This window comes from Populus trichocarpa, chromosome 1 (assembly GCF_000002775.5).
Source record: "Populus trichocarpa isolate Nisqually-1 chromosome 1, P.trichocarpa_v4.1, whole genome shotgun sequence".
NCBI lineage: Eukaryota > Viridiplantae > Streptophyta > Magnoliopsida > Malpighiales > Salicaceae > Populus > Populus trichocarpa.
In genome coordinates this window covers 43,995,401-44,021,714 of record NC_037285.2, presented here as the reverse complement: position 1 = coordinate 44,021,714, position 26,314 = coordinate 43,995,401, and the positions used below count along the sequence as shown (strand labels likewise).

General features: G+C 32.6%; 3 protein-coding genes across 5 annotated transcripts; 2 read left to right on the top strand and 1 right to left on the bottom strand.

Moving 5' to 3' along the window:
* Positions 1-840: 840 nt before the first annotated feature.
* On the top strand, positions 841-4,524 carry LOC18095703 (G-type lectin S-receptor-like serine/threonine-protein kinase At4g27290). Of its 2 annotated transcripts, XM_006370341.3 has the most exons (6): positions 841-2,287; positions 2,622-2,887; positions 2,968-3,178; positions 3,293-3,530; positions 3,608-3,758; positions 4,046-4,524. In XM_006370341.3, exons 1-6 carry the CDS (start codon positions 1,027-1,029, stop codon positions 4,349-4,351), a joined length of 2,433 nt encoding a protein of 810 aa, XP_006370403.2. In that variant the 5' UTR covers positions 841-1,026; the 3' UTR covers positions 4,352-4,524. The 2 variants fall into 2 exon arrangements, with proteins under 2 accessions (XP_006370403.2, XP_024456014.1); XM_024600246.2 differs by lacking the exon at positions 3,608-3,758 and having other exon boundaries at positions 4,046-4,182.
* A 1,413-nt stretch (positions 4,525-5,937) lies between these two features.
* On the bottom strand, positions 5,938-6,628 carry LOC18095702 (calcium-binding protein KRP1). The gene has a single exon (XM_006370339.3). It carries the CDS (start codon positions 6,434-6,436, stop codon positions 6,077-6,079), a length of 360 nt encoding a protein of 119 aa, XP_006370401.2. The 5' UTR covers positions 6,437-6,628; the 3' UTR covers positions 5,938-6,076.
* Positions 6,629-21,518: 14,890 nt separating this feature from the next.
* LOC18095701 (G-type lectin S-receptor-like serine/threonine-protein kinase At4g27290) lies at positions 21,519-25,536 on the top strand. 2 transcript variants are annotated; one of them, XM_006370337.3, is made up of 7 exons: positions 21,519-22,897; positions 23,499-23,654; positions 23,824-23,978; positions 24,084-24,294; positions 24,397-24,634; positions 24,728-24,878; positions 24,960-25,536. In XM_006370337.3, exons 1-7 carry the CDS (start codon positions 21,622-21,624, stop codon positions 25,263-25,265), a joined length of 2,493 nt encoding a protein of 830 aa, XP_006370399.2. In that variant the 5' UTR covers positions 21,519-21,621; the 3' UTR covers positions 25,266-25,536. The 2 variants fall into 2 exon arrangements, with proteins under 2 accessions (XP_006370399.2, XP_006370400.2); XM_006370338.3 differs by having other exon boundaries at positions 21,520-22,897; positions 23,499-23,663.
* The last annotated feature ends 778 nt before the right edge of the window (positions 25,537-26,314 follow it).

Below are 26,314 nucleotides of genomic sequence, written 5' to 3'. Positions count from 1 at the left end.
TAGAAAAAATTCTTATAATTTTTTGTGAGTCATAAGTTTTGTTTTATTTTGTGTTTTGTGTTTATTTTTTTCTTTAATATAAATATAAAAAATAACTAGTTATAAAAACATTTATAATCTTCACGGATAAATTTTTTAGTTCTAAGAAAGTAATAATAAAAAATAGCATACTATTAAATACTTTTCAAGTACATTTAAATAAATAAAAAATAGATAAAATGTTACGAAGATATACCAATTTAGAAATGGTTCAAGTAGTCAAATATTTTGACTAGAAAATTCCTTGGCAGGCTGAAAGCTCTCTAGTCTTGGCTGTTCTGGCCAGTGGCCACTCGAAGGATAACTAGTGATATTTTATTAATTATTTTTTAAGTTTATTTTAATGAAAAAACAGATATAATTAGAAAAAATTCTTATAATTTTTTGTGAGTCATGAGTTTTGTTTTATTTTGTGATTTGTGTTTATTTTTTTTCTTTAATATAAATATAAAAAATAACTAGTTATAAAAACATTTATATTCTTCACGGATAAATTTTTTAGTTCTAAGAAAGTAATAATAAAAAATAGCATACTATTAAATACTTTTCAAGCACTTTTAAATAAATAAAAAATAAATAAAATATTTTGAAGATATACCAATTTAGAAATGGTTCAAGGTAGTCAATTATTTGGACTGGAAAATTTTTAGCAGGCTGAAAGTTCTGAAGTCTCGGCTGTTCTGTCCAGGGCCCACTCGAAGGTTTATATCTCCCATGTCCTTCATCTTTTTAGATCAAAGAACAAGTGACACGTTGGTCACCTTCATCATAATCGGTCAATTGTTTACCCCTAAGAAAGCAACTATTGGTTGACTTTTTAGTTTTTTATGTTTTTTCGCCAAACCAAAATTGATGGGACTCTGACATTTGGGAAGGCGAATTGGCGAAACGCCGTGTCCTTACAACATTAATGAAAACAATGTGTTAAAGGTTTAATTATTTATGTCAGAACATTACACAACACGTTGTCCATAAACAAATTCAAGAATGGGAGTGTTCTTCGTGAGATCTTTCTTCATCTCCATCTTAACCACTTCCACCGCACTGGAAATCATCAACCCAGGCCAATCATTGAGAGATGGTGAGACTCTGGTTTCTTCAAGCGGAAGCTTTGAGCTAGGATTTTTCAGCCCTCAAGGTTCAACAAGCAAATACTTGGGATTATGGCTCGACAAGTCTCCTCAGACAGTTTTATGGGTTGCCAATAGAGAAAATTCACTTTCTGATAATATGGGAGTTCTGAACATCACCACCCAAGGGATTCTAATCCTTCTCAATAGCACAAACCATATTGTTTGGTCATCAAATTCAAGTGCATCAAGAAATACGCAGAATCCGGTTGCGCAGCTCTTGGATTCTGGAAATTTTGTTGTGAGAGAAGGAAATGATTATAACCCTGCAAAATTTTTGTGGCAGAGTTTTGATCATCCTTGTGATACCTTACTACCTGGAATGAGAATCGGAGTCAACTTTGTAACACGGATTGACAGGTTTCTGTCATCTTGGAAGAGCCCAGAAGATCCTGCTCGAGGTGAGTTTACGTTTGGTATCGATCCTCAGGGGTATCCACAGGTACTTTTGAAGAAAGGGAATAGAACAGTGTTTAGAGGGGGGCCATGGACTGGCATAAAATTTACATCAAATCCTAGACCGATACCCAATCAAATTTCCACAAATGAATTTGTGCTCAACAACCAAGAGGTTTATTTCGAGTATAGGATTCAAAGTTCAGTTTCTTCAAAGCTTACACTAAGTCCATTGGGCCTTTCTCAGAGCCTCACATGGAATGACAGAGCTCAGGACTGGGTGATTGTTGGAAATGGCCAGTACGATCAGTGTGAAGAGTATAAGTTCTGTGGTCCCAACACTCGCTGTGAGATAACTAGAACTCCTATATGTGTATGCTTGGATGGATTCACGCCTATGTCTCCAGTAGATTGGAATTTTTCAGATTGGTCAGGTGGGTGTCACCGGAGGACTCCATTGAATTGTAGTGATAAAGATGGCTTTCTCAAGTATACAGCAAATAAACTGCCAGACACATCTTCTTCCTGGTTTGACAAGAGCATTGACCTCAAGGAATGTGAGAGATTGTGTCTGAAGAACTGCTCTTGCACTTCTTATACAAATTTAGATTTCAGGGCAGGTGGAAGTGGCTGCCTTATTTGGTTTGGTGACCTGATTGATATGAGAAGGTCAACTGGGGATGGACAAGACGTCTATGTTCGGGTGGCTGATTCGGAATTAGGTATGCCTTCCAATTATGCTACTAGTTATTGATTTAATTCGCTCCTATCTAGATGACCAGCATGGATAGAAATTGAAGAATTATTCATGTTCCTCTTCACTTCAAAAAGCCTGAAAAGGGAAAAGTCAATATAGCATAGAAACTAGGAAATCTTGACTCTGCTGCTTTGTCCACTTCCTCAACACTAAATTATTATAAACTTCTTCTTCTTCTTCCGTTTCCTTCTACTCTAAATTAAAAGAATTTCAAGATTTTATTCAAGTTTCAGTTGCGAACAAAGTCTTGAACTAGGGAATAGGTCCAGTTGCATCTAACTATTCTTTATTGCGTTCAGGTGCAAATGCGAAGAAAAGGAACTTGAGTACGAAGTTGAAAGCAGGAATAATTGCCAGCGCCGCTGCATTGGGCATGGGCATGCTATTGGCAGGAATGATGTTCTGCAGGCGGAGGAGGAATCTTGGGAAGAATGATAGACTTGAAGAAGTAAGGAAAGAGGACATAGAATTACCAATAGTTGATTTGAGTACCATAGCTCATGCCACTGATAACTTTTCAAGCAGCAACAAGTTGGGAGAAGGTGGTTTTGGACCTGTATATAAGGTAACAAAAGAATCTCCAACTAACCTATATGTATCATCTTCGTTTATGAAACTAACTGAACTGCTGGAATCATGACTTAGGGCATATTGATAGAAGGACAAGAAATAGCGGTGAAAAGGCTTTCAAAGAGTTCTGTTCAAGGGATGGACGAGTTCAAAAATGAAGTTAAATTCATTGCTAAACTTCAGCATCGCAATCTCGTGAAGCTTCTTGGTTACTGCATTCAAGAAGATGAAAATATGTTAATCTATGAATACATGCCCAATAAAAGTTTGGACTTCTTCATTTTCGGTGCGAACCTGTCCAAATCAACAGCATTTTAGCTCTAGAAGTTATCATTTATATTCTTACTTCTGTTACGAATCGAGTTGTTAATCAGACTAACATGAATGAAAAATTGATCAGACCAAGCAAGAAGAAAATTACTGGATTGGACGAAGCGTATGAACATTATTGGTGGAATTGCTCGAGGGCTGCTTTATCTCCATCAAGACTCTAGACTGAGAGTAATTCATAGAGATATCAAAGCCAGCAACATTTTACTGGATAATGAGCTAAATCCAAAAATCTCGGACTTTGGCCTTGCTAGAATGTTTCGTGGAGATGAAACAGAGGCCAATACTCATAGGGTGATTGGAACATAGTAAGTATCCTTAATCTTTCCTTACTAATCTTCATTTGCATTTTTTGAGAAATTTTCTTGTTGCCAACATTTCTCAGTGGCTATATGTCTCCTGAGTATGCGTCGAATGGACACTTCTCTGTGAAAACCGACGTCTTTAGCTTTGGTGTCCTCATCCTGGAGATAGTGAGTGGAAAGAAAAATAGGGGATTTCGTCACCCGGATCGAAACCTTAACCTCCTCGGGCATGTAAGAATTTGCACAAAAATGTTAATGCAAAGTCTTGATGAACTGAGAGGTGATGTTAAATTGTGCAGTTTCCTTTCAGGCAATTAAAATGGCATTGCTGAGAATAATAATTAGTACAGCAAGGATGCTTTCTTTAGTTTACCCAACAAAATACATATTGGTTTATTTGGGGTTTCAGAAATGTTACAGTGATTTTGCTGTTGTGACCTGTCACATGACAAGCAAACCAACTGGCAAATTAGAGTAGCCAGTCTGCTGACATATTGCCCTGTTTTGATTTTTCTTAGGCGTGGATACTTTGGATAAAAGGAACACCATCGGAACTGATTGATGAATGTTTAGGTTACTTGAGCAATACATCTGAAGTGTTAAGATGCATTCATGTGGCTTTACTGTGTGTGCAACAACGACCAGAAGATAGGCCAAACATGCCAACTGTGGTTCAAATATTATGCAATGAAAATCCATTGCCTCAGCCTAAACAACCTGGGTTTTTCATGGGAAAGAATCCACTCGAACAGGAAGGTTCATCAAATCAGATGGAAGCTTGCTCTTCAAATGAAATGAGTTTGACATTGTTAGAGGCACGGTAGATTATCATCACTTGACAATTGATCGATTGAAGTAGAAATGCTGTGATCAGACAAGTGCAATCTAGCATGGGTCACAACACTGACATTTGTTTTTTCTGTTCTCTATTCCAGAACAGGATGCGAGCAGTAAAGTTAATTCTATCTATATTGGAGTAGGCAATGTATTACTATTATTTTTATTGATAAATGAAAATCCATTCATCAAAAAACAAACAAACAGGTGCTTCCCCGGCCACAAAGAGAACTGCATGCCTCATTACTGCTTTATGTAGTAAAACGAGCCAACAGGCAGTAACTCCTTACCCTCCCATAGTTGTGGATGATGTGATTTGAGATCCTCAAAGCTCATAACTCTTTCTGTCATCTAATCTTTAAGTCAGTTAAGTTTGCTTGCCACCCTTCTTAAACCCCATAAATAATATGCTTAGCTTATTTTTAGAGTGTCAAGGAAAGCAGTTTCCATTCCCTGACCTATCAAAACCAAATCTACAGGGGACGACAACATCTCCACCTCTTCTAACGTCTAAGCTGGGATCAGATGCTGTACTGGAATGTTCCTATCTAATAGAAAATGCTGTGTTTCCATTAACATGAACCATCTGTTCTTGATGTTTCCACAATGTCTTCAGAAGTTTTTTGCTGAACATTCCAGGAAGCACTTGTAAGTCAATCAAGGACCTTAGACAGAGAATGCAATCTGCAGCTATAGACCATGACTGTCTCATGTTTGCCAATATCACTAATTATGTACTCTGTGGATTACAGGGGCCACAGTAATCCATATGAGAAAAAGAGTCAGCTGTCTGCATGAGTCACCTTCTTCTAGGCTCCGCTGGACGACACGGCATTCTCGTTCAAATATAGGCCGGCCGTCCTTGTGATGGTTCCCAAGGATCCAATATGATACCACTTAGGTCTACGTTGCCCCGATATTGTTCTATGTAAGCGGGCGGGCTTGTTAGAAGTTCGGCCCGGTTTTTTTTGGTGTCGTAGGGGAGGGATTGACCTTTCTAACGCATATTCAGTCTGCTGCTTAGCGCTTAGCGCTTAGCGACTGAATCAGCCCAGGAAAAAAACCGATCGATAAATAGGGTGAGGAAGGAAAAAGGGTGCCGGTCATGGGCAAGGTAGACAATCGATATATAGGAGCGGTGAATCCCATGCTTAACACACTATACTCCTTGCCGTCCCCTAAGGTCTACGTAAATAGCCCTTTCTTGACATAACGAAATGAAAAAGCTCAATCCCAACTCTCTCTTTGTGCCAAAGAGCTTCTTCTTGCATAGGATTTGTCCAAGGTTATCCGGCAAAGAGCTTCTTCTAGAACATCTATCCCATCTCCTTTTACTTTGATAGGTGAGAAAGCAAGAACAAAGCAGCACACCTCTGCTCCTGGTTTGAATGGAAAACAACAGCAGAGAGTACACATACAGGAGTTGCTGGATCAGCCAAATACTATATCTTTCAATCAAACTAACCACAAATATATCTTAATTCCTGATATTTAATTAGATCATGTTATCTTGAAGCATCAAAACAGAAATTAAAGGATGAAGAGATAATAAGACTGAGGTTAAAATGCGAAGTTGTTTCAATTTCTAATCCTTCATTCACTATATTCCAATGATCCAATAATATAAGTCATTACAGGTAAAAAAAGAAAGATAAGAAAAGCCCACGAAATGGGAAACAAATGTCAAAATAATAATAATAATTAAAAAAAGATTAGCAAGAATCTTTGAACTCCTGTAGAAGAGCTTCCTCTAACAAAAACTGAGACTCTTCCATCAACTCAGGACTCAATCTGAACATCAAAACACAAAACTCCATCTGATTAAGTGCTTCATCACCATCAAAATCGCCTTCTTTTAACATACTCCTTAAATCATCATCACTCAAATCTTGCAAACCCAATAAAGCTGAGTTCTTTTTAAGACTATCAAAAGTGATGACACCCTTTTCACCATCCATCAACAGATTGAAGCCGTTGCATAGTTCTCCAATAAGACCATCACCACCTAGCTTGCTGGCCATAAGAGGCAAGAAATCTTGAAAGTTTGAGTTTTGGTTTTGTGAAGATGCCATTTTTTGTCTGTGGACAAGAGAAGGTGTTGAGGGAGCGAGGGAGATTGAAAATTGGCTTGGGGTTTGAGAGTTGGGATGTTTAGGCTCGCGGGTTTGGTTTATATAGATAGGGAGTTGGGAATTGGATTTTCCAAGAAGGAGAGGCCATGGAAGACAACTAAGGGACAGGTCATCAAGGAAGGGAGGAAGGTCGGTCAAGACCACATCCACTTTCTCATGGGAGCTGCTGCCTATGGGGTTTCTGGGAAGGTTGTTCAGGGGTAAGACGGTCATTCTAATGGAAAGCTGGAGGCGGGTTCCTGCCTCTTGCGAGATATTGGGAAGGTCAGCAGGGGTAGAGTTGACAATTTGGAAGAAGTAAAAGCAGTCTCTTGTGGTCTTTTGTGAAGAGTATAGGGGTAAAATGGTATATGTCAAACAGAAGAAGGGTGGGCCCCCTTGGATTACTTCCTTTGTGGAGAAGGGGATGTCATGAGGGGCAAAACTGTCAACATGGAAGGAAAAATCAGGGGAGATTTATTACTTCATGAAGAAGGTCAATGGAGGTGGGACTTTTGGAGTTGCTTTACCATTTACCAAGAAGTGAGGAATTTTGGACGGTTGTTCTTCTTGGAGAAATGGGTTTTGCTTTGGATGCTGCCATGCAATCTTTGGTGCTTTTTTATTTTTTATTTTTTTGGTTCGTTAATATCTTTTATCGGTGAAAAGACTTTTCACAAAATGAAATTTGCTTGAAAAACACGAAATTTACCGTTATTTCCTTTATAATGAGTTAGTGTTTATTATGTTACAAAATATTGATTAAATTGGATTAAATAAGATTGGATAAGGTAAATTATTATCTTGTTTTATATTTGATATAATTTGAACTAGATTAAATAATTTGTTTTATTTTATATTTGATAGATATTCAATGAGGTCTGATCGATTTAGGTCTTGGATCGATGCAAATTTAAAAAATAAAGGATGGATTGATCCAACTTAACCTTATTAAAAACTTTTCTTTTTATTTTTTTTATTTGGAGGGTGTATGAAAATATGATAGTAATTGTTTTTGAACTATTTTTTACTCGAAAATACATCAATATAATATTTTTTATTTTTAAAAAATTATTTTTAACATTATCATAAAATATCTAAAAACAACTAAAATATATTAATTTAAAATATATTAAAAACACCAAGAATCATCATTATGATATGATCAAGGGAGAAGGAACGAAAGTGACTCTCCATTATCAACCAGTGTGATGTCATCATATGGTATATGGGATTTGTTTTCATCTTTATGACGTGTGTGGGGAGGTTGCTCCTTGGTCAAATCTGCATGAAGCTGACGCTGACCCCATCAAAAGGATCACAAGAACTACCCCTTTTTGAATGGGCCAGATGCATGAGCCCTTGTGGCCCGGATTCCTCCTCTTTCGTCGTCTCTGCGGTATTCCTCATCTGGATTGCAGGTTTTTTACCAGGCCCAAGTCTGGGTTTCGATGAAAATTGTATCCAGTGATTTGATATATTATTTTAAAAAAACAAAAACTAGTTAAATTTTAAATTATACTAGTATATTGACAGTTCTCCACAAGTAGTTAATAATAATTTTTAAAAAATATAAAAATTATGACGAATTCAATAGCCTTGGGTCTAACAGCCTAAAAATCCAAAAGTTGTTAGGTCTGGTTGGGTAGCCAGATCAAACGCTATTGGATCTTGTTGAAGGCAGGACCTAATACTAATGGGTCTGCCTGGAGACAAAACCCAAGGCTAATAGATCCTGTTGAGCATCAGGACCCAACACAAATGGATCTTACAAGGTAGACGGACCCAAAATTATTGGGTCCTATTGGCAGCAGGACCCAACTCTATTGGGTCCTATTAGATTCTACTGGCTCTAAGACCTAACACTATTGGGTCCTACTGGGCAGACAGACTCAACTCATTTAGGTCCTGATGGGAGCAAGATCCAATGCTATTGGATCCTGGTGGAAGTAAGACCCAATTCTATCAAGTCCTATTGGATCCTGCTAGCCGAAGGACCCAACACTATTAAGTCCTCTGGTAGTAGGATCCAAATTCTTATATTCACTCTCCTCCTTGTGTAACTTCTGCTTTTTCAATCTACCTCCACTTCTCTTTTTAACTTTTATAAACTTCATTATAAAATCACAATCAAATCTAACAAAATCTTAAATCCTTAAAAATCCGGTGCAAAATTTCACTAAATCGCTAATTCTCCACTCAAATAAAAAACAAACATTAAATAGCACACTCGATTGTATCTCCTCGTGGATCGAAAACTCATCCAGATCTCTAAAAAATTTGGAAAAAATTAATTTGAAGTAAAGAAAAAAAATAAAATTTATATTCAATTTTTAAAAAAAAAACATTTTTGAAATGCAAAAACAAACATTTTTTAATAATGAAATTCAAGCCAACCTGAAATGAAAAACAAATTATCATTGAAATATCTTAAACAGAAAAAATTAAAGGGAAAGAAATTAGTTATTGGTGTATTGGGTGCTGCTCTGCTATGCGCCATTGATGGTGCTACTATATAAAGAACTTTATTTGAAGATGGTGATTATGCAAATACATTACATGTTTTAACTCAACTCAAGCATTTTTACATTTTAAAAAAATTATTATTGATCCGCTGCGGAGCACGGGCCAATATTTTAGTTATTATATTATTTTGTAATTGTTATTTTTTAAAGTATTTTTTTTAAAATATTGAGATAACATTTTTTTGATTTCTTAAAATTGATTTTTTATATCATCACATCAAAATAATACAAAAACATCAAAAAATATATATAAATTTGAATAATGAAAAAAAATCAAATTTTTTTGAAAGCATTTTTGAAACGTAAAAACAAACATGCTTTAATAAGAAAATTCAACCCAACCTCAAATAAAAAAAATTATCATCACCCAACTTTTGTACAATATAAAGAAATTTCCATCAATTTATTTTCTCTTTACAATATGAAAAAAAAATAAGGGAAAAGAAAAAAATTGTAAGAGGAAAAAAACATAAAATTGGAAATATCTTAGAAGGAAAAAAATTAAAGGGAAAAAAATTAGTTGCCGATATATTGGACACTGCTTTGCTATGCGTTATTCATTGTGCTACTATAAAAAAATATGTTTTTTGAAGATGGTGGTGATGCAAATACATTCTGTGCTTTTAACCCAATTCAAGCATTATTACATTTGAAAAAAAAAATTGTTATTGACCCGCTGCGGAGCGCGGACCACTATGTTAGTTAATATATTATTACGTAATGGTTATTTTTTAAAAAATATATTGAGATAATATTTCTTTAATGTTTAAAATTGATTTTTTATATCATCACATCAAAATAATACAAAAACATAAACACAAATATTAATTTGAATTAAATAAAAAATATAAAAATTTTAAATTTTCTTAAAAGCATTTTTGAAATGCAAAAACAAACATGCTTTATTAAGAAAATCAACCCAACCTCAAATGGAAATTTTTTTATCATCACCCAACTTTTGTACAATATAAAAACAAAAGTTTAATAAGTTCATTTCCTCTTTATCGTATGAAAAAAAAATTACATAAGAAAAAAGAAAAAAAAATAAAGTATTGGGTCCTGCTGCCAACATTATTGGGTACGGCTGCCCAGCAGGATGCACAACTATCGGGTCCAGTTGCGGCAGGACCCAATATTCTATGGTTCAACAACGGCAGAACCCAACATTATGGGGTCTTGTTGGAGGCAGGATCCAATGCTATGGGTTGCAGGACCAAACCCTATTGAGTTCTGCTGGAGCATCAAGACCTAATATCCACAAGACCCAACGTCATTGGGTCATGCGGACAACAGGACCCATTTTGTCTTTTTTTTTTACTTCTTTAAAATCAAAAGAGAATGAAAGTCGTCCTTAGAAGTTCTCGCTCGATCGAAAAGATATAGCACATATAAAACCTTAGTTTCTAAGGTATAACCTTTACCAAGATATTAGTGGCTTAACTATTCATGCTTCCCGAAAGCTTTTTTATATATATAAGAGAGAGTGTCTAGCATGATCCAATGATATTAGATCTGGTTGGGTAGTCGGACTCAACACTATTAGATGTGACTACTCAACTAGATCTAATAGCAATTTTTACTAAATATAAAAAAGATAACATCATTTACAGGTATTACAGTATAATCCACGGTACAATAAGTTTATATTAACAGCAAATACACAATGGGATTGGGTTCCACGTCTTTTAAAATACAATATAATCTGTTTAAAGATTTTATAAATACATTACACGTAAGGCGAAGCTAGGATTAAATTTTAGGGGCAAGCCTAGGAAGCTAGGATTAAATTTTAGGGGCAAGACTAGGATAAGTTTTTTTTTATATATATATATAGAGGAGCAAAGCTTAAATTTTACTGATTTTGGTCATAAAATTTAAAATTGCTCTTTTTCTGTAGGGCATAATATTAATGATTTTTTTCTCGAAGGCACTAAGGCTAGCTATAAAGAAAGAAATAAGCTTAACAGTTCCTTATTACGAGAAAAACAATTTAAAGTGCCCTATTAAATAATAAAAGTTCCTTTATGGTAATTTTTTTTTATTATTTTGATTTTTTTAATTTTTTATTTAATATTAAATTTTTATTAAACATAACTTTTGTTTTTCTTTTTTTTTAAAGAAAGTCTCACTTGTTTGTTTGCTTTTTGTTAAAAAAAAGTTTCTCTAGCCCACACATCTCAGCTTTTTGATATTAGACCCATAATTTTGTGTAGTGATCTTTTCTTATATTTTTTATATATTTTGTTTAATTTTTTAATTACATTCTTTAATGTTTATTAAATTTTATCATTTAATATTAAATTAATTGAAAATTAGTTTTTGTATTTTTTATTTTTTTATCATATAATAAAATAAGATAAATGAATTCAACCCAGTGATCGGGTCGCGGGTTTTGTAAGTTGACTATGATGAACCTTATATTTTTCTTTTTTGTTTTCTTTGATATTTAATTTTCTTTGAACCTACCTAGTCGATAAGATCACGTCGAAACAATTCTCACATGATTTAATTTAAAACTCGAGTTAATCAAAAAATTAAATCAAAATTTTTCAAATTTAAAACGTTATACTATATTTAATGATTATTCCAAAAAATTTCTAATCATCTAGGTGTTATTTGTTTACATTCCAAGAAACTTGCGTCAAACCTGAAAGCACCAAGAATTAATAAACTAGTTTGTATCTATATAGTATTTAATAACAACTTCCCGAGTATTTATATATTCTCACCATCTTATTTTTGGGTAAATCATCTCATTTTTTATTCCTTGTTTCAAAGGATATTCTAGAAGATCAATAGTGTGTGTGTGTGTTAATATTATTATTGAGTTAAGCTATATCGTGGGAAATAGAAATAAAATGATGATGAGGATTAGTGGAAATAATACCCTAATTTGAGAAATAAGTTTAAAGTTCCTTATTACGGGGAAAAAAAAAGATTTTAAAGTTCCCAATTAAAAAAAAAAAAACTCGTCCAAGTTTGCTTTTTGATTGGTTATTGGTAATGTGGGAATTGTCATTTTAATTGGTTGTGTTAAATTCTAGACTTTATTTATTGTTAAATTTATGCTCTGCTATTGTAATTATACTATCCCAACTCCATCATTATTTTTGGTGGGCAAGAGATAATCCCCAGATTTTGCTAAAAGAAGTTTAGTGCCTAGTGTTTTGGCCCAGTTGCCATTGGCAACAAGGATTGAATCCAGGTTTCATTTTTCACTCATAAGGGACAGCAAGAAGACGAAGAATAAAATCTTGCAGCATTTCCTTAACTCTATAAGCAATGCCGTCCTGGGATTGTAGATGGTTGCTCAAATCAATACTTTGGCGAGTCCAACAGATCATTCTGACTTGGTATCGAGTCTCATCTGGGCTGGAAAGAAGAAAAATGGAAGCTTGTGCTATTTGTGGATGGCAGAGCCATGTCCTCTTCTTCTGTTGATGGGACATCTGAAGAAAAGCTTGTGATTCGTAGCTGAAACCTAAAATATCCTACTAGTTCTATTTGTGCACTGGATTATGGAACGGGTGATGCCTCTGAATACTCTGAGACCATCATTTGTGGTTCTGCGCAGCACTCGCATGGCAGGTTATTCAACTCTCTAACATCTGCAGCACTGGATTGTCTCCGAGGCAATAAGGATACTGCTGATGTTGAACTTGCCTTCCTGCTCCTTGCATGCGGAAGAGAATCGAAATGAATTATAAAGTGAAGTTCGGCGGTCTTTTGCTAATCAACAGGCATTATAAAGTGAAGTTCAGGTTTACGTCTGCAATTTTGGTAGCTGAAATTATACATGGCTTGCAGCCACAAACGGTTGAATCTCCAAATCTCTTGAAGTTGAGGAATGCCAAATTCATCATTGCCTTGAAAAAGGTGAGGTTTCCTGATAGAAAGCCTTGTTTGCTTTAAATAATCACCCATTCCTTTGGAGCTAAGTTTTGTTTGATTGATTTCCCAGCTGGACAATATCTGCGGTGGGAAACCTGTCGCAAAACATCTGTAATGAAGGCAATTACGAAGCAGTATGAAGATGTGAAATATGAATTTTATTTGTGGTGGTAATTAAGATATTGTTTATATATTCGTATGATTATAAATAATGGAGAATAACCTAAATCATTAAGAGAGATTGAATTTTAGTTTATATTTTAATTTAATTTATTTAAATTTTTAATTAAGATTTATTAATTAAGTTTTATTTATTGGATTATAAGCCCACGTACTTGTTTTTGAAAGCTTTTTATTTTATTTATTCATCGATTTTAATACTAGAGTAAAGCTTTTAATTATTCTTACAATTAAACAATTGATGCTCGTTCAAATCCTCAAATTCCAACCATTCATGAACCCAAAATCTTATAGATTTGCATGATGTGATTGAAAAAAAAGCATCTTTTGCCTTCTGTTTACCAAAGAAATAAGAATAAAAATCCAAACATGCCCTTACTTTGACCCGAACACTAGCCATTTTCACCTTCCTCGCACCACCAGCCACTTTATTCATAGATCAACCCCACGCCACTTCCTTGCGTAGCTGGTGACAGCCGTAACCAGAGATGAGATCAGTCTGCATCAGTTTTGGACTTTTTCGGGAATGGTCACAACTTCAGTTTCAATTTTGAGCACTGAAGAAACTTCCAACATGGACGACCTATCAATAGGATTTTCTTGAACACGTGGCAGTGCATTTTGTAAGCAGCAGCTGATTAATTTACAAGAGGACACTGTATTAGCCAGCTATGTATTCTTGATCTCCATGCCTTTACCATATTTCCACAACTAATTTTTATTTATTTTTATTTTTATTTGTAATTTTGTTTTTCTTTTATCTTAGATTAGTTAAAAAAAAAGTGGTAAAAAAATTACATCACTACAAAAAAAAAAACAGAGTGAAAAGGTGAAAACAACAAATAAGTTAGAGGACATTAGTAAACATAGATAATTTTTTACGTGATTCGAAAAGGTCCATCCACAATTAAATTTGACAATTTAAATCTTTGTCGATAAATTTATCTATCTTCTGATTTGTTGTGTTTTCCCTTTTTGGTTTTACACTTTTCATTTAAAATTATTGTTAATATTACTTTTTATACCTAAAAAAAGCCTACCTTGCATTTTTATCTATTAATTTTTGCTCATCAACATCTTTCATCATTGATATTTATAATTTAATCCACTTTCATAATTGTGAGGCCTTGCTTGTGATATTGTGATTGATTAATTATTTACATTCAAAGGTGTAATAATACATACTTAAAATTTTATTGGTATGTTTTGTTCTTAATTAATCTCCATGTCGCACCTGACATCACGACAACCTTTAAATTTCTATAAAAAGAATAAATATCAGGCATCTTGTTCTTGGAGGAAAAAAGATCTAGTTTAAGGAGTCGTCATCCAGTATTATGATCACCAGAAATCTTAATTGATCAACAGCGATTCTATAGTACGAGACTGATTACGGAAAAAAAAAGATACTATCACCCCTTAAGTGTCATATCTGAGGTAGGTTGCATTGCTGGTTTTGTCTTAAATTGCTAAGGATTTGTTATATTTTTGTTTTTGATGGTCTACCTATAATATTTACGACTCTGGTGTCATTTGAATATTTAACTATAAATACTTCCAACTATAGTATTAGTAAATATTACGTAAAAGATGATGATATTTCTAATTTTGACATCAGTAAATATTGGGGTTGAGGATATTTCTAGTGTTCCGGTTCTTAATTCTAGTATTAGTAAATATTGAGGGTATTTCTAATTTTGACATTAGTGAATATGAATATTCTTGATTCTGGTGTTAGTGAATAAACAAGTAAAATTTTGAATTGAAAGCAAATCATGATTTTTTGTATTTTTGCTATGAGGGAGATTTCTTCTTCTTTTTCTTTTTGAGAAAATAAAAAAAATAGAAAAGATAGGCATACATTTTATACCAAATTTACATTTCACAATAGAAGTTTACAATTTAATACTAAGTAAAGTAAAAAAAAAAAAAAAAACATGCAAGGGACTCAATACTAATTACTTAGATGATACTTTATTATACAAACCGAACACACATTTAAATAAAAATAAAAATCAAACATTCAATTGTGGAAATTATATAAGTTCATACACTCAGAGTCTCTTTATTCCTGAATTATATAAGACGCATTTCTTGTTGATAATTGCATTTAATTAAAGTATCCAATTCCTAGAGGGTGTTTAGTAGTACTATCAAAATTTGAATTTTTTTTTAATTAATATTTTTAGTGTTCTTAAATTATTTTGATATGTTAATATTATTGATAATTGCATAATGTTCTATTTTAATCCCTAGAGTTTTAATCTCTCCAATGTTATTTCTAAAGTTTCAGATGTCTTAATAAGTCCTCCAACTCTCTCTCTCTCTCTCTAGTTTAGTGAGAGGCCCAATGAGATAATCTTTAATTAGAAGTGGACAAAAAATTCAAAAAAACTAATTAAATCAAGAAAATAAAAAAATTAATAAAAAAATTAAATTGAGAAAAAAACCCGAATTAACTTATTAAAAAAAACTTTCAATTTTATTTTGGTTTTAAAAGTCTAAAACAAATCAAACCAAACTAATTAAATCAGGGTATAAATATTAAACTTTCTTTTGCTTTCTAACCCTAAAAGCTATCAAACCCAGACCCACCCTCCAAACTCTCTTAATCTCTCTGTCTCTAGTCAAGCTCTGTTTCCTACATCGTTGAACATGTTCAGTCTCTAGGAAATTATAGAACGTTTGCAAGTTTTAATTTCTCCCTTTTCTTTTCTTGGTATTTCTTTTTAAGTTTTAATTTCTCCAATTTCTTTTCTTGGCATTTCTTTTTAAGTTTGAATGCTTGGTTAATTAGGATTCGTGATACATCTATTGAATGCTTGGTTAATTAGGAATATTTAAGCCCATAATTTACATCATATCACGGTTCAATTGGGAATATTACATGATTTGCCAAGAGGGGTGAGAGCATTGCAAGATAGCAATGGCAGAAATAAGAGAAGAGTATGGTTAGATTTTTTTTTTTATTAACATGAATGTCCGGACCAGTTTATGCGTATCTCAACTAATTTACTAGTCCTGAAATTAATGACCATATAAACTGAGGCGGAGACATAAATTTTATATTCCGTTATTCTTTCTTAGAGATTTGTAATCTTATTTAAGGATAATGAATTTTTTTTGTTTTTGTTTTTGTTTTTGTTTTTGTGTTTTCTGTATTATTTTCTTATACTTTTACTGAATTAATACTATTGTTATCAAGTAAATGTTTGAAAAAAATATTTTCTTAGAAGAAAAGGAATATGTTATCCTCGTAAGCACAGTAATTTTTTTACACGAAATATGAAATAAGAAATCAAGAAAATGTTATCCTACAAACAAATAGAGCCCTAAATCATCATGTTTTTCACTGGTAGCTATGTTAGTTATCTTATTTTGACAAAATTTCCTTTCTAACTACAAAAGAATTTTGAATCTTGTGCTTAGTTTTCAGCTTCACATTTTCTCACACCTTCATCAAGTAAATATTGAATTTGGGAAATAGATTTGGTTTGTGTGGCGTACTTTTATGGGTGTTTGTTTGATTTGGCTATGATTGCATTGCTAGTTGCGATCTCCATTATGGAGGCAAGTTATGATATAATTCTGTAGTTGATTTTAAGAAAGAAAGGACTTCTATTTTATGTTTTATATTTAATGGAAAACATTATCATATTTCTAATGAATATCATAAAAAATCAATTTTTATGTAAGCTAATGTAAATACACGATTAGAATATTGCATAATATCAATGAAATATTCTATTAATATTTAAACACTAATTATATTGAAAAATAACTTACCGATAGAATTACAAACTATAATTGATCATCGAAAAATATATTTTTGATGATTTCTATCATGTTAGTCATTCTATTAGTAATATAATTACTAATGGATTTACAAATAAAAAAAGAGTGCCAAACTCAAAAATTTCACCGGTATCATTCCATCGGTAATTCTATCAATGAGTATAGCATATTACAGATAAAATAAATCATCAATAATTTCTTCGGTGATAGAATTCATATTATCGACGAAATTAACCCATCGAAGATTTACATATTGTCAGTGGCATGTTCCTATAATTTATTCTCAACACTCTAGAACTTTCTGAGGGAATTAGTTCATCGGTGATTCCGTCTATCTGAAACTTTTTGAGAGACTTAATTTGTTAGTGATTTCATCTATGATTATTATTTTGTTGGTAATTCTATCAGTATTGTATTTAACATTTTAAAAAAAATTAAATAAACAAAACAAAAAAAATTTAAAAGAAATAGAACTAAAATACATAAAAAAACCAAATTTTTATTATTAATTTAAAAAATATTATTGAATATAATTTATCTAAATGACATAACTTGAAAGAGGAGGAGGAGGAGGAGGAGGCATATCTTTATCGGGACTCGATGGGTGACGAGGTAGATCACATGAACCATCGAGGTTTGATAACAACTCCTCGTACAATCACCTAAGTCCGGTCGTCTTGAACATAAATCGGGTCATCTCAGCATTAAGCCAAGTCATCAAAGCTTGAACTTGTTTTCGTACAATCGTCTGGACAACTAGAGATTTGGAGCTCAAACATGATTGGAGGAAACCAATGATCGATATATTGCGACTTGTCTGCATATCCTTGGACGTAGTGTTTGAGATACTAGATCATGTGTTTAGAATTTAAACTAATATATATGTATTTAAACTAATATATAGCTATTTGGAATTTTAAAAATTGAATTCGTTAAATTAGTTCATGTGTTTAGAATCTTTTTGAGGCTATTTAAACATAAAAAAAAATAAGTATAAGCAAATCAAATGAGAAACCTTCTAATTTAGTAGAGTAATTTCAAATATAAACTAAAAGAGAAAGAAAAAACCCAGTGTGACCCGGTGACCCGACAAGACACGGTCAAAAACTCGGTTGCAACCCGTTGATTTTTGTTTTTTTAATAACTAAAATGATGTCGTTTTGATTTAAAAAACAAAATTTTCGTTTCCCCTTGGGGAATTAAATAAGAAGAACAAAAGGTAATTTACCACTTGAATTAATTCAAATAATTAAGCCTTTTTATTTTATTTTTTACATATGGTTATGTTTAACAACCCAATGATAACTAATTAAACTAAAAGAATAATATCTACTGTTTAATTTATCTTGTGTTATGTATTTAAAAATTATAATTACTTCATTAATTATAATAATTAGTAAGCTTTAAGAAACATTTTTATTTTTTTCATAGTACTTAGGCTTGTTTCATGTTATTTCTATTTTATTTTATAATGAGAATAGTTTTACGTGCACGACCTGTTTGGCTTTTGTTGTTATTAATGTTGTTATGGATATATATGTGATTGTTAGAAACTATTATTATTAATTATAATAATAGTTTCATGTTATTTTATTTTCTATAGTATAGCCAAATACTTAGGCTTGTACTTAGGCTTATTCGTAATAATTAAAAAAAAATCATAAATGATCGACTTACCAAAAACATTTCTATACATGGGAGAAAACAAAAGTATATGAAGTCCCTGTTTCGATGGAAAATTATAAATGTTTAAAAAATAAATTATTTTTTAATATTTAATAATATCATGAAAAATTAAGTTGGAAAACACTTTTTGAAGTATTTGGCTATACTATAGAAAATAAGTTTAAAAACAACTTATTAATATTTTTTCATGTTTATTAAAAAAATAAGAACCAAAACTGATAGATGAAAAAGATGAAGGAGGAGGAAATTGAAATAAAATTCTAATTTCATAAATTATTTTAAATAAAATAAATAGTAATAAAAAAATAGAGACCAAATCTAATAGATAAAAAGTTGAAAGAGAATGAAATTGAAAAAAAATCTTTAATTTCATAAATTATTTTAAATAAACAATTAAAAGAGTAAGAATCAAATGTAATAGATAGAATATTTCAATTAAAAATTAATAAGAGAAAAAAATAAAAAAAAATAAGAAATAAGAACCAAAATTAATATAAAAATTAAATTGAATCAAATTTTAATAGATAAAATTGAAAAATAAATAAAAAGGGAAAACACTTTTATTAAAACCAAGCTAATTTTTTCTATTAGTTTTTTTTAATGAGAAATAAACATAAAAAGATTAAAAAATAAAATTTTGATTTAATAAAAAAAATAAAAGGAGATCAAGAGAGAGGGTTATCTTTTAATAAAGTAAGAAATATGAAAGAAGCTTCGTTTTATCCCTTCTGTTTTGGTGCATATAACCTTTCGTGCAATTAATCATGAAGGATCGCCCATCTTTTCCAGTCTAAAAACTAGAAAGAGACTTTTATTTCAAACTTCTTTTCATTGAAGACCGCAGACTCGAGACAGAGCATTCTGTGGTCTTGTTGGGAACCCCATCCAGGGGCCATGGTTTCCGTAATTACTAATTACAAGTCCGTTACGATATACAAACAAATCACCATTCCATTCATCGTAATCAGGCAAAACACGAGTCCATTTCTTCAGAGACCGGGCCTAAATTATCAGAGAATTTATTCCATGATTGATATTGTGGTAGATTTTAGCAATTATGATGTCAAAAAGAAATAAATTTCAAAAAAATATAAATTGTGGTTTTTTATTAACCAAAGTTTAAGTATTTTTTTTTAATAAGATACATAAAAAGCACAAATGGAGCTTCAATGTCTAAAGGCTCATCTATTTATTACCGGTTTTTTTTTTAAGGAATGCGGTAGTAATTGATTTTAAAAATGTTTTTTTTTTAAAATATATTAAATAATATATATATTTATTTTTAAAAACTTATTTTTAACACTAGCACATCAAAATAATTTGAAAACATAAAAAAAATTAATTTGAAATAAAAAAATTAAATATTTTCAAAAATACTTTTGAAATACAAAATTATTTTGGAGTGTAGTTGTGATTGTTCTTCAAAGTATTTTTCGCTTGAAAATATATCAAAATAATATATATTTTTTTATTTTTTAAAAATAATTTTTGATATCAGCATATTAAAATAATATAAAAACATAAAAAAATATTAATTTAAAATTTAAAATTTTTTTAAAATACAAAAACAAATCACTGTACTTGAATGTGCCGCAAGGGAATAAGTTTGCCATTATGATCTATATAATATTCATATGGTCCTCCAAAGTCAGAAATGGATAAACTCTTGGAAATAAAATGACTTTGCCTTCGGACCCTTAATGGCAAAGTTAAATACATGCCAATGATGTTTTTTTATTTTTTAAAAATCATTTTTGATATCAGCACATCAAAACGATCCAAAAGGTACAAACCGTACTCAATTTTAGCAAAAAAAAAAAAAAAAAATTTGAAATTCGCTGAAAAGCAGGTTGAACAGCAGAGCCAAACGCTCCCTAATAATTTCGACATTTAGGTGTGAATTTCCAAAAGCAGAGGTCACATTTTCAAAGCAGAAAATCTAAACAATTAGGCGGTCACCATGCAACAGTAGAGGAGTAAGATTACATTTCACCAACTAGAGCTATCAATTACACTTTATGCTTAAAGAATTCAAAGATGACTGGCTGACAATGGCAGTCAACTTTAATGGTAGACGCCCATTAACTCCACACGCAGAGTCATTGGTTAGCTTTGTCAAGAATTCAGTGCGTGTTGTGGATGGCTGGTGCCGCTAGTTGCCACGATATTCGTTGTGGGTCCGGTCTACCGATGGAGATCAACGCCACCTTGCAAGTGGATTGGCTGATACCTTGCAAAACCCATTCTGTCCAAAGAAAAATGCGTGGTGAGGGTTTGAGATTATAATTTTTTTTTTTAATTTTAGGTTTGAGTATTATTATTATGATATTAAAGAATTTTATGGTTATTATTAACTTTAAGATTTGTGAAATTAGTTGAGATATGCGTAAACTAATCTGAATATTTATGTTAAACTAAAGAATAAAAATAAATAAAATCTACTTATAATTATGATTTTCTGTAATTTTTTTTATGAAATATCAAGTTAATTTACATATATTTTAACTAATTTAATTTTATAAATTTTAAAATTAATGCAAGATTTTCATTAAAAAAACTCAACCTCGTAATTATTAAAAAACAAAATCAAAACCTGATTATTGAGCTACCCTCCTAGAAGATTATCTTATATAATTTCTACTTATTGGTGCTGCATTGTTTACTGTCTGTCTATTGTGTGTAAGGACCTATTTAGTGTTTCATGAATTGAATAAGTTAATTCTCTTTTTTTTTTTTTTATGGTAATCATCTTATTTCTTGAAAGAGTTTCTAAAAATCAATGGCATAAATCTCACGATCTTTTTTATACCTGTTCGTGAACTTGATATGAAAAATTATTGAAGAAAAGCATTCTCAGTTTCTCACATTTGTCGTATTCATCCAAATATTTAAATAATAATAATAAAAAAAATCTTTGCTTAAAGCACTTGATTACCTAATTCTTTATAAGATTGGACTCAAATAGTAAACACGATGAAGGAGGTCATGAGAACTGACCCAGTCCTCATCACTCATTTAATGCCATTGCCTGGTTTTCAATCCTGAAATAAATTGTGGTTGAAAACAGAGATGAAACGCCTAATTGCCCTTCCCATTCTTCTTTTCTTCTCCTGTTTCACTTCTTCCTTCACAACATCCTTGGCAGCAGATACCATAGCTGCAAACCAGAACATCACTGATGGGAAGACCATTGTATCAAGTGGTGGAAACTACGAAATGGGGTTTTTCAGCCCTGGAAATTCCACCAAAAGATACTTTGGAATATGGTACAACAAGATATCTAAGGGAAGAGTCGTTTGGGTTGCCAACAGAGAAACACCAATCGCTGATAAATCTGGAGTTTTCAAGGTCGATGAAAGGGGAATTCTCATGCTTTACAATCAGAACAACAGTGCCATTTGGTCTTCCAACTCATCAAGGCAAGCGCGAAACCCGGTTGCGCAGCTTCTGGAAACAGGAAATCTTGTTGTCAGAAACGTAGATGATAATAGCCAGGAAAATATCTTCTGGCAAAGTTTCCATCATCCTGGCAATACGTTTCTACCAGGAATGAAAGTTGGGCGTATAGCTCCAGGCTTGGACGTGATCATATCATCGTGGAAGAGCGCCGATGATCCTTCTCCAGGCGACTATGTTTTTGAGGTTGACCCCAAGCGTTTAGAGTTGGTTGTCAATGATAATTCAGATTTGAAGTCTCGTTCAGGGCCGTGGAATGGCATCGGGTTTAGCGGTCTGCCTTATTTGAAACCAGATCCCATTTATAACTATACCTTTGTGTTCAATGACGAGATAGCATACTTCACTTATGATCTGTTTAACATTTCTGTTATTACAACGCTGGTTTTGTATGAAGATGGTGTCATGAATCGGCTTACTTGGATAGATCGAACTAATAATTGGATTGTGTACGCCAGCGCACCGGCAGACAACTGCGATAATTATAATTTATGTGGTGCTTATGGAAGGTGCAACATCGGCACTTCTCCTGCCTGCAGTTGTTTGAACAGATTCGTGCCGAAAAACCAAGCACAATGGCAAAGGGCAGACTGGTCTGGTGGATGCATTCGAAGGACGCCATTGGATTGCAAGATTGGAGATGGATTCATCAAGTATTCCAACGTTAAACTGCCTCAAGGGAATAATTGGATGGTTAATGTAAGCATGACCACGGAGGAATGCAGGGCAGAATGCTTGAAGAATTGTTCTTGCATGGCTTATGCCAATTCAGATTTAAGAGGGAAAGGAAGTGGATGCTTTCTCTGGTTTGATCAAGACCTGATTGATATCAGACAGTATACAGATGATGGGCAGGATCTTTACATTAGGATGGCCGCTTCTGAAGCAGGTAATTAAAAACTTGCTGCATTTCATAATTATTTTGAAGCAAAAATCTAGAAATACCAGTTTATTATCATGTTCATGATTTCTGTTTTTTTTATAAAATAAGTAGCTGCCTAACATCTGAAATGTTAGAGGAAGTCTTTGAATCCAATATGAATATCACCATGTCCTTTTCAAGACAGGAGAAAAAGAAACATCTACTTTTAACTTTGTCAAACTAGAGATTTAGTTCAAGATATTGTGGCTGAACTGTCCATCTAAATTCACACCTCTCCAGTTTGCTTGCCTCCGCATATGTCTAGTTAAGTGGTAGCTGACACAGCATTGCAATATTGTCAATATAAAATCTTAGAACGCAATGACTTTTCTGGTCAAACTGGTCCCTGAAGTTACTAAAGTCATGTTAATCTGGTCATATTGCCGAGATCAAAGTGCTAGCACACAATGCTGAAAGCAAGAGTTTATCACCCAAATGCGCAATCAACTATGTTAAAATGTAATCTTGAAAAGGAAATTAAAAATTCGTTATATGTCACTGTCTCTGCATTCATATGGAGACATTTCTCGAAATTGATTACGGACTCATGATGGCAATTTTCTTGTAGCCGCTGCAAATCAAGATCAAGGGGGCTCCGAAGGAAATAAAAAAGTTGGTGTTATAGTGGGCTCAATATTGGCATCACTGTTCGTCATATGCATGGGCATATGCTTGTTCATACGGAAGAAAAAGAAGCAGCGAAAGAGAGATGCTACCAGTCATGGTAGGTCAAGTAAGCAACGTTACCTTCAAATATCAGTTCATATTTGATCCTCTTTAGTATTTTTGTAGTTATGAATGCGATGAATGAGGTTATAAATTGTAGGATTAGTATGAAGATTACAACTATTTTTAATTTTTTTTTGTTTATACCCCTCTTTACCATTTCACAGGGATGGAACAGATTCCAGAAAATAGCTTCTCCATAACTTACCAGGAGGAAGATCTTGATCTACCACACTATGACTTCACTACATTAGCTAAAGCTACCAATGACTTCTCATTCAACAATTTTCTTGGGGAGGGTGGGTATGGACCTGTCTATAAGGTAACACATTCAGCTTTACTTGAAATTTGAGGTCCACATGCATCTAAATGACATAATAGCATCGAAAAATCACTGTAATATCCAACTCTATTGCATATTTTGCAGGGAGTGTTTAACGATGGACAAGAAATAGCTGTGAAGAGGCTTTCCAAGGAATCCAGACAAGGGCTTGACGAGTTCATGAATGAAGTTAAATGCATTGCGCAACTTCAGCACCGAAACCTTGTAAAGCTTCTAGGATATTGCATTCAACGAGATGAAAAGATTTTGATCTATGAATACATGCCCAAGAAAAGCTTAGACTTCTACATAAATGGTATCAACCTACCAAATTGATATGTTTGTTTATAGCATGAACTTAAGTGAATTGATTGAGTGTCAACATGGATTAACATGGTCATAAATGTATGATGGACAGATCAAAAGCAAAGCAAGTTACTGAATTGGCCTAAGAGGTTACATATCATCAATGGCATTTCGAGAGGACTACTTTATCTTCATCAAGACTCAAGATTAAGAATTATTCATAGAGACCTTAAACCTAGCAACATCTTATTAGATGACGAGATGAATCCAAAAATCTCAGACTTTGGCATGGCTAGAAGTTTCGGAGGAAATGAAACAGGAGCAAATACAAAAAGAGTAGTGGGAACATAGTAAGAAACTAATGCTCTTTTCTTTTTCACCTATTTATTTCAAGATGAAAAAAAAATTCTTACAACTTACAAGTACCTTCATATCTTTTGCAGTGGATACATGTCACCGGAGTATGCCATTGATGGTCTATTCTCGATAAAATCCGACGTATTTAGCTTTGGTGTCTTGGTGTTAGAGATTGTAAGTGGGAAGAGAAACAGAGGGTTTAACCATCCAGGACATCAACTCAACCTTCTTGGTCATGTAAGGGCTAAGTGATCTTTTTCCTTTTAGTTATGTTAAAGCAAGTGCATGTAGTAACAAAATGTGTCTTGAGATTTTCAGGCATGGAAACTGTTCAAAGAGGGAAGACCCTTGGAGCTGATAGATAATTTAATAGTGGAAACCTGCGATCTAACTGAAGTGATGAGGTCAATCCATGTGGGTCTATTATGTGTTCAACACTCTCCGGAAGATAGGCCAAGCATGTCAACAGTGGTTCTAATGTTAAGCGGTGAAGGGACATTGCCTCAACCGAAAGAGCCTGGCTTTTTCACTGAAAGAAAGTTGATTGATGCAAGTTCTTCCTCAAGCAAGCCAGAATCGTGTTCTGTCAATGAAGTTACTATCACATTGATTGATGCTAGGTAAAATTAACGAAATGATTTTTTTCAAGAGTGAAATCAGGATCACGGTTGGCAGGCAAATGTATCCATCACCTTTCCCAGGCTGAAGTTCTTGAGGAGTTACAAGAGAAAGAAACGATAAATTACATTTGATTTGTATAAGCATTCCGAATGTAGAATTTTTTATTTTTTTTTAGCGAGTGCAGTTGTTATCAAAAAGTATTTAGTGGCGTGTACATGTATATAAAAATGAAACTCTTGATTTATATTTTTACCGATATTCATATTTTTCTAAAGTTTTGAATTCAAATATTTTTTTAATGCATTGCACTACAATATTTAACAGTTTTACCGATATAATTTTTTTGTCGGGATAAGATTACCATTCTGTTTGTGTAAATTTTACCAATGGAATACGTCTGTCAGAATAATGTTTGTCGGTAATTTTATATTATGTCGCTAATTTTATCGGTAAAAAAAAATAATTTTAAAATCAATGGTTTTGCATACGGAAAATGTGTGCAAAAAAAAAATCTCGCTAGAAATATGCCGAAGGAATCATTTCATCGGTATATTTCCATCGGTGATTGTGGTATAAATGGCAATTTTTTCCAAACTCTCTGGAATATACCGACGGAATGATTCCGTTTGTATTGTCATCGGTAAATCACCAACGGAATAATGATGTCAGTGATTGTGGCATATGCAGTAAATATTTTACAACTTTCTGGAAAATACCAACGATATAATTCCGTCGGTGATAATTTAAAAATATTTTAACAAATAAAATTGTGTAGAATAAATAATATAAAATTGTATAGAATAATAGTAAAAAAATTAATTAAGCAAATAAAATTGAAAATTTTAAAAATAAAATAAAATAATATAAAATCCAAATATTCATTACAATTTTAATTGTACAAAAAAAATTAAACTACAACAATGGCGGCGCTAAAGGAGGAGGAGGCTGGTCGTTCCCGGGACCATACAACGAAGAAGGGTGATTAGTATTTAAAAGTGTATTTTTATCAAGGTTTTATATCATCATTTTGCACTTGAAGTATCAATAACTTC